General features: G+C 46.8%; 1 protein-coding gene across 1 annotated transcript in view; it reads left to right on the top strand.

Annotated features, from left to right (window-relative positions):
• Window positions 1-9,287, top strand: part of T265_08609 (hypothetical protein) — a gene marked incomplete at both ends in the record, with an annotated part of 26,046 nt that overhangs the window by 13,265 nt on the left and 3,494 nt on the right. The window contains 3 exons of the mRNA XM_009174464.1: window positions 1,336-1,708; window positions 2,425-2,707; window positions 3,878-4,056. Coding sequence (XP_009172728.1) covers window positions 1,336-1,708; window positions 2,425-2,707; window positions 3,878-4,056 — 835 coding nt within the window. The remainder of the gene's footprint in view (window positions 1-1,335; window positions 1,709-2,424; window positions 2,708-3,877; window positions 4,057-9,287) is intronic.

Here is a 9,287-nt window from a genome sequence, read left to right as displayed (position 1 = left end):
AGTCTGCTAGTCATAAGAAATCTCATGGATTGGTTCCCTGAATGCCTTAAACCCAATCAAACTACTTACTCACTTGGCCTGACAAAGCTATTGTTTCAAAAGCGAAATGTTGACCCGCGATAAATCCACCGATTGTTCACCAAACCTCTGAAACGATGACTTCCCAATCGGTCCCAAACATTTTCCAATTGATTGAAAACATTTCGCTTGTTTAGCAACCTGTAACTGCTTGCAAAGACTTTAATTTAACACACTTGAGGTCTACACGGCGTCTTCTGTCATCAGCTCCTCAAGACATATGTTTCCTCGCTCCTGCGCTGCAAAACTTTTTATTCAGTCGAACGGCAATTTCCATTGAGCACGGGAAATCTCTGTTTAATATTTATTTCGTCGGATAGGATCAATATGCGCTACAAATGTCTTGCTAGGGAATTCTTATCGTTGCGAAGCACTTTGAAACCAAACAACTACCAGGGTGCAATTATCAGACACTGTCTTAGGGAAAAATCCTAGGATGAACTAAGACCAAGTATTCCGAGATAGACGGATCGTTTGACCGTGTCATCCAGGGGCAGTATTCTCACCAAATCAAAAACATTGCAAACCGCCGTCAAGAGAATGAATGGGAATTAAGGCCTAAGTGTTCCTGCGTACGCGATGCCGCAAAATGAACATTTCTGGTCCGTTTTGCTTCGTCTGCAGCTTAGGTGAGCATTTGGGGTGAAATAGGTACACCTGTTGGCGCATGGCTCGGAAGCAATAGTTCTTTACTTGCTTAACAGGGTCAGTAGCTAGACAACAGCTCCAGCTCGGCAACAGTCGACTGGTATTCTGTCCATTTGGTTGAGACCGACTTAGCGCTTTCCGTTGTTTTCTTATTTAACCGATCGTTAGTATGGAATTTAATGAACGCACTCCTGTTCACTCCTTAGAGGCTAATGCTGCGCTCTGTTTATGCGATTGAGTGGACTCCACTCAGCATTGTGTCTGACCTATACGTCATGGGCCTGATAACATTTATTCATAGCATTTTGGTTGTTATGCGTGTTGTGACTGAAGAAGCAATCTTAGATAGTTCTATTTCCTTCCATTTCCGTTATTCAGATATCGAATCGAAACCACTTGTTGCAAAGAGCGTTGAAACCAACGTTCAACCTGTGGCCTTTGTTACGCGATAACCAACTTCTTTTCTATACAGTATTCCTTACTATATCAATTGAACATAACTTAAGTGTATTCTCCTTCGACAATAAGCAAGCTCGCAACCACTTAGTTTGCTTTTGTGTCCGTCTGTATGCAGGTTTACGGCAGCTTCACACTTATTTGCTATTTTAGGGTTCCGTCTTGCACCTGAAGGGCCGCAATGTTGCCGAGAACCAGTTTGTCAAAATGGGAGCTTATCACACTTTGGACTTGACGCTGGACGAGAAATTCACCATTTTCAAAAGCGAATGGGATAGTATAGCCTTGATGTTGGTCGAACAGGCTGCAGACCCAACACAACATGCGGACCTGGCTGCCGTAATCATGCACGAGGGTTTAGCCTACGTCTGTCTGGTGACCAGTACAACGACAATTGTGCGGGCCAAAATCGAAATCAACATTCCTCGAAAGCGTCCTGGCCTCCCTACAACGCAACATGAAAAGGGGATGACACGCTTTTTTGAGCAAATAATGCAGGCACTAGAACGCCATGTACGCTTTGATAGTGAGTTTTGTGTTTTGAACCTGATTCTACCACTCATCGTAAACCTGTCGCTTTGTGGTTTGTATTCTATCCATTCTATTTCATCTAGGTAGTTGCGCAAATCAGCTAGCGGCCTTCACTTTATAAAAATCGCTATTTGGCCGCAGTTTAGTGGGCAAAATATATGGTGCATTTTCTGTCCAGAAATAACAGGTGTGGGCACGTACTACTACGAGATAATTACACACTCCGGACAACTCCAAATGGCAACATTCAAAACGTAACTACTTGGCACCTGCCGATTAAATCACTGATCTTTCAAACTGGTTGTTGTGTAAGACCAATTACCAGGCCCATTTTGAGCTCTGTAACTTAATACTTCGTAGCTGTATTGCGGGGGGGGGGGGTAAGAAATGCTGAAAACAGACGTCAATAAGGACGCTAACTGTACAGTAAAAATTTCATGTTATCTATGACCCGTAAGGGTTCAAAAAAAGTATCCCCTTTGAGCCACTTTTACCCCGTAACTTTCGTGAACCTTGGATTTTGGCGTGTCGCGGGTTAGGGTTCGTCATTAGAAAACAACGAGTAGTACCTTGGTGCCATTTTTGTGTCAGAAGCGCCTGGATAACTCATTCTAGCTCGCAAGCCGACACACTTGACTCATTAGCTCAGGTGTTTTCTCGCCTGGCTGTTGTATCCATATCCATTCCTTTTCTCCCTATCACTCTCATCAGTCGTCAAATGTGTCATTCTTGCCAGCCCTGGTTTCGTCCGCGAGCAGTTCTTCGATTACCTGATGCAAACATCGACCAAACAAGACAAACGCGTGTTTCTCGAGAACAAGGGCAAGTTCGTCCTAGTACACTCCTCCTCTGGCCACAAGCATGCATTGAAAGAGGTTCTCATGGACAGCAGTATACAGAGTAAACTGGCCAATACGAAAGCTGCTGCTGAAGTGAATGCATTGAACGACTTCTATCAAATGCTAAAGGTTGATCAATCCCGGGCATTCTATGGGTATGTACTGTGCGGTTTTACGGGTGAATAACTGCTTTGTTGTATTTGAAGTATATTCTGTCACCTAGAACCATTCATTGCGCACAAGGCACTTACTTCCTCTACACCTGTAAGTAGTGAGTATAGCTAAAATCAACTGATCGACAACCTTTGATGTGTAGGGTGGTGTGGTGGCTAACGTGATAAATGTGTGCGCGAGAGATGGCACCAGCCTCAGTGTGTTATTAAGTGGCTGGGGTTGGTCATAGAAAGACATGTCAATTGGTGTAGGGAAGGGCGCATTGTTGGCTGCACTCCAGAGTGACTGACTGAGGCAAGTGTTAATTGATCATTGTTTTTCAGAAGGGGCTGTATGCAAATGAAGCACCGGCGTTCATATTGGTGTACCATATATTAGGTTTAACGTACTTTACGAGTCTACTGATACAACTGTATGTTCGAGTGAGTAGTGTTGCATGTCCGTTTTCCTGTAGTTTCAATCTTAGCAACATTGTTTAATTCGTGTGGGTGTTTTTTTCTGCAGGTGCCCATCGTTCCAAATATACCTGTGATTTTCATTTAGCTTGGTGAAAATTTCAGTCACCCTATTTCGTCACCGAAGATGACACGAAACATAGAGACAAGCATCCTTAATATACCCTCTGAACATAATTTCCCTCGTACTGAACATTAAACTGTCCCGGAGAATATTAAGGACTGGAATCCGTATTAACTTATCAGTCACTCTCTTTTTCCACCGTATCTTGCAATAAACAATACAGACGGGTAGATGGAGATCTCATATCGATGCCTCATTCCACTGTCATCTTGAGTAGTTGCTGTGGCCTCACCAAACACGCCCTACACTCCCGGATCCGATTGTTGTCTCGTGAAGCTTTCTGGATAAAATTACGCATTCTCGAGACGTTTGTCGAATGTTCAGTAATTAAAATCAGTGGATCAAGCCGCAGTCGAATGTGAGTCATTGTCTAAGTCCCTACAGATCCCCAGAGTTTCACCTCTTTGGACGGTACGGTCGCCCGAGACGCTCCAACCGATGCACTCCTGTTCTGTAAACCACTTTAGCCTCTGCATCAGGTGCAGTCTGATGCCTTTTGTTGGGAACTGTAATTTCGTGTGTTTCCTTGCAAGTACTGCCGTGATTTCTAAAGTTGTTCATATCCCTTGTAGCTACAAACATGTCAAAGCTGCTTCCGATGCATTGGCCATCGACACACTCCTGGTATCTGACGCCTTATTTCGCTCACGTGATTTGGAAGAACGGCGACGTTACGTGAACCTGGTGGATACGGTCAAAGAAGACCAAGGAACTGTAAGAATTTTTTCCAGCCTTCACGTGTCTGGTGAACGTAAGTCAACGCGCTTAGGTTGGCTACTTCGCAATATTCCCTCTGCTATCTGAGCTAGGCTTTTCAATATAGGGTCCATGCCGATACTGGGACGTCCTTTATTGATGTACGCGATTCTCATGCATACGGAACAAACGGTCCGTCGGGTTACTTGTGATGCTTGGGCCAAATGAGCTTTTAGGGCTCATCAGGATTCCACCGATCGATTTCTCAAAGACCGGCGAACTTTGGATTTTTTATATAAACGGTAACAAATTTTAATTTCAGTGGGAAACACCAGAGCAACCTTCTGAACTTCTTATGTTCTGGTGACCAGTTTTCTACCCAGCTACGTACACTTGGCTGTACATTGAAACTGAAATCAAACAGAACTAGTGTAAAATTGACAGCTGTCTGTTCAAGATACTTCACGTTCATGAGTAAGTAAACTTGCCCAGTTGCTTGGTGATCCGGATGCTCTCTAGGACTCGTAAGCCTTAGCTCAGCCCAAACTCACTATGGTTGGTAAAACCGCGCGTCACTGCTCCTTTCCGCTATATTTCCATCCACGAGCGTATGTCCGTTAGCTCACTATGTGCTACCGAGCATCAGATTTCGAAACGTAACTGAAGTTATGTAGGAGTTGGGAAATGTGCTTTTTCGTTCTTGATAGCTCCACGCGACGACCGAGTGAAGACTGAATCCTGTGGTGAAATGCAACGACCCCTCCAAACCACCCGGAAGTAGAGAATACACACTTTTGTATGCACCATTCACAAAACGACGTGTGCAGACAGAGTGCTTGGAAAAGGGAATCTTCCAGGTAGTAACAGGCTGCTGAGACATCTAGGCCCGACCTTAAGCTGCCACCTTCACGTGATGGTTGGACTTGAGCGCTGCACTGATCCTGCGGTCAACACTGGTTGGAACGTCGTTCCACAAAGTGCAACCACGCCAGGAGGGCCAAAGGGGAGTAGTCATACCAAGAGCAGCGAGACCCTGTACTATAAGTAATAGTGCTAGGAGGCGGTCTGGAGATAAAGTCGTACTGTCCTGTGTGATATGAGTGTTAGTGCAGTAAGTTGTTTCTCCCAGGCGACCAGTATGTCCATATTCATGGAAGCAGCGGTGATGCTTTCCCACGAGGAAGGACGGGTTAGCAGACCTTGGCCTCAAAAATCTCCGTTTGCCAAACGGTTGACCGTGACCGCCGGCGCATTATTCAATACAATCGAAATACTTTTTAAACCAGAGAGTCCGGTGCTGCTTAGAAGGCACCTGCTGTGCGCAGCCGCATAAGGAGTGAGTCCTACGCCGTCGAACCAGGCTGGCCCCCTACAGCCAAGTAGGTCAGACTATTGAGTCATTGGCTCCGGGCAGGGTCCTCCAAGAAAACTCTAACAACCGCTTTCTCACAACTGTTGGGTCACCATTTCCGAGGGGTGTCCGAAAGAATTCCCGTTGCTTGAGTCGGAAACTAGGGACATGGCCTCCAAACAAAACCCTACACTCTTCAACTGCCTTGTGGGTCAGACTTTTGAGTCAAAGGCTCAAGTGGGGTATCTCAACCAAACTCGCTTCCAGGCCTTGGCCCGCACGGTTCTCTGTCCACCGATGTCCCTTACCAACTCCTTTCACCACTCAACGAAACGTTGCTGAGTCATCTGCTTGTCAGTTGTCCGACCGATGGGTCTTATGCTGCCCGATACTAACGATAAACAAAATAATAGCTCGCTGAATCCACGAGAGCCTTTCTACTTAGTAGCTTTTGATGTCCGTACTATATATCAAATTGGCCAAACAGGTACTGCTCGCTGAAACCTTATATTCCCGTAAAATTGATGTATGCTGTGTCCCCGAATTACGCACACAAGACCCAAGCGTATTTATGACTTTCAGAACGCCAAGGATGAACTCAGCTCTTTCACATTTCACCCTCCGTGTGTCCGGTGACCCAGAAGCAACGACTCGTGGAATAAATGGTGTGGGAGTTACACTCATCCCCAGAGCTGAATGCTCTTCACTGGATTGGATCCCAGTGAACAGTCGTCTTTGCGCCGTGCGGTTATCCAGCTTAATGCCTGTCTACACAAAAATGCGGTTTGTAGTGTCGGTTTATACCCTAATGGATTGCATTTCTGACGCTGAGGGGGGACTGTCGAGATTTATCTGGACTCATTCTTCAAGCAAGAAGCACTGACGCTGTGGTCCTTGCGAGCAATGTGAATGCCCAAGTCGGTGGTCTGAGCTCCTTGGAATCATATTTGGGCGGCCTGTTCGGAGTCGGCTCTCGTCGCACAGACAACCGAGAGCGACTCCTCCAGTTGTGTGCTGATCATAAACAGTTTCTGGCTAGTACAAACCTTCAACATGAACGTTCGCATTGTGTAACCTAGCAGGCACCAACCGCAAATCAACCATGGAACCGGTTGGATCATGTGACCCTAAGCCACTGCTGCTGCTCCTTCTGGGGCACCACTTGATTCCGATCACGTCATGGTGCGTGCACGCCTGATAGTTCGTCCCCCCCCCAGCCCTCGTGAGTCAGTAAGAACCATGCCGAAAAACTATTATAGCTCAATAGTATCGATCTGAGCTAGCTCAACGACTCTCCGCAGTAAACCAATACTGTACTGGTAGTGAGCTCGTGTATGAAACACTGCAAGATGTGGAAACAGCTATGCTTGCGGCTGTCTATCCGACCTCCAATTCGACCACAAGAACACTGGATGTCGATGAGATCGCTATCTATGATCGATGCCAGGAATTCCATACCAGCAGGCAACGAGTACGACGGTGCACACAAATCCCTTAGGCGCCAAATAATGAAGAGCCTAAATAAAGACCGAGAGCTCTGTTGGACATTGAAAGCTCGGGAGATAGAAACAGCCATGCCCTATATCAACTGATACGATCAACTGGCCCTAGGAAAGCATTGGCAAGTGAAGAAATGAGTGAAAAATGTGGTTCATTGATTCGCTCGCACAAACGTCGACTGGAAAGATGGACCAAAGAACAGTTCATCTACCCTCCTGCAATACAGCCTGTAGAGACAATGCATACAGGCGAATGGAATGTAAGCACTGATCGCCCGTCGGAAGAACTAAGGTACAAAATATCCGTGCTAAAACGTGAGAGGGCACCGACTGTCCGAACCGGACAGTCTGTGTCCAGCCTTCTTCAAAGGAGGCGTAGAATCTCTGACGATCCACCTGACAAAGCGTATTGGTGCTATATGGAACGAAGAGAACGTGCCTGCAGAATGGAGCATGTCAGCAATTATCCCTCTCTTCAAAAAATGGTACGTGGACGCTGTGTGAAAGCCACCGTGGCATCAGTCTATTAGCTGTAGCATCGAAGGTGCTCTCTGGTCTCATCATTTGAAGGTTAACTGAACATAGGGAGAAGCAGATCCGTGAAAACCAAGGCGGGTGTCGTCCCGCAAGAGGATGTACCAACCATATCTTCACTCCCCGACAAATTACGGAACAGCGACACTGCTTCCAGCAACCAACAGTAGTTGCTTCTTGATCTCAAGCTGCCTTTGACTGTGGACCGTCAGGCACTACGGCAGTGTCTGCAGAGCAAAGATGTCTTCCATAAATTCTTGGCCCTCCATAGGGCTCTGTACACCAACTCCCGCGGCCTTGTGAAGGTCTGTGGGAAGCTCTCCCCTGAGTTCACCATATCAAGTGGTGTCCGACAGGGCTGCCCTCTCTCGCGTTTCATCTTCCACTTCGTCATTGATATGGTTATAGAGGACTCACTACCAGTCTCTAATACCTGCGGGGTCGAAGTGCTCCTTCCCTACCCCCCCCCACCTAATAGTTCACTGACTGCTCTGTATTTACGCACCAATTTATCAGCTCCCGCCTCCAACGCGCAGCTACCTATCCCACCTCTCCAACTTATAGGTGAACGATACTGTGGCAGCTACGACCACTGTACAAGTAGGCGATTGTTACGGCTGACAATGATGATGAGACATCTAATGAACATCGTAACAAGCTATACATGTATATACTCCCAGAGGCGACCAGTTGCGCCGCATATTGATGGGCACATACGCGTGGTAGCTGAAAACTTTAGCGTCAACATCGAGCCCCGCAGGTCTCACAAGAGCTCCATCCGTTTTGAAAGGCAAGGGGAGTTGCCATTCCTGTTTAGATGATATCTCCCCTCATCACCTGAAAATCGTTCACCCTGAGAGTCTCGCGACAATCCGTTTGATCTGTGCGATAATATATGGTCCTATGCTTCACCATGGCTTACGTGTGACATTAGGACAGGTAACCCTAGACAGCGAAGCATCATCATCATCGGCAGCATGACATCAGTGTTCAACACCGATGCTTTACTGCCGTAAAACCATGACTTATTTGAAAGCCTTATTGTAAAGAAAAGAGTAAAGGTGGACGGGGGACTTAATGCTAGCTTAACACAATCATTCCGAGGTGCCTACACCTCCAGACATTCACTCAGGCAATCTGGATAGAAACTGACAACAAGAACGCCACTGACATCGGTTGGCAGCCGTATGTTGTAGTGTCTCCAACCAGGCAGTGAGGATCACACCGTCCCCATCCTGGAAGGCGAGTAGCGCCGACAGCACCCAAGCGTTTCGCGATCTCCTTCATACTCCTCTGCCATGTCAAGGGTTGGCCACCTCTCTGTTTACGCCACTCTGGGTTGGGCATGGAAAACAGTACTCTCTGCGGCAAACGATGGTTCATGTCCAAACCAACGCAGCTTCTGGTGCTGGACACATTCTTCAATGGAAGTACCCGTTACACAACCGAAAACGCGCTTTCTAACTGCCTCATTACGGATTCGCCGACACCAATTCACACGAGTTATGGTTCTGAGACAACGATTGTCGAACACCTGAAGAAGTCTCAGTTCCGCTGCTCGAATAGGCCAAGTCTCACAGCCATACAACAAAGCAGCCCACACTGTAGCTTGATACACACGTCCCTTCAGATTCAGGGATAAACCATTCTGACGCCATAGGTGTCTCAAATTAGCAAACGCGGCCCGAGCCTTGCAGATTTGTGCATTCACCTAATCTGTCACACTACAATCAGAACTAATACAACTTAGAAGATACGTGGAGCCCTCCACAACTTCCAGTACCTCTCCCTGGATTATAAGTGGCGTGTTCAGTGACTGCACGTCCACAAGCATGACCTTACACTTTGTGGGTGCAAAGTGTATAACAAAGGACGGGATGACTTTGGTCAGTTCATCCAAGA

This window comes from Opisthorchis viverrini (assembly GCF_000715545.1).
Source record: "Opisthorchis viverrini unplaced genomic scaffold opera_v5_227, whole genome shotgun sequence".
In the NCBI taxonomy this organism is placed as follows: Eukaryota; Metazoa; Platyhelminthes; class Trematoda; order Opisthorchiida; family Opisthorchiidae; genus Opisthorchis; species Opisthorchis viverrini.
Note: the sequence above shows the minus strand (reverse complement) of the source record. Positions and strands in the feature narration are given on the sequence as shown.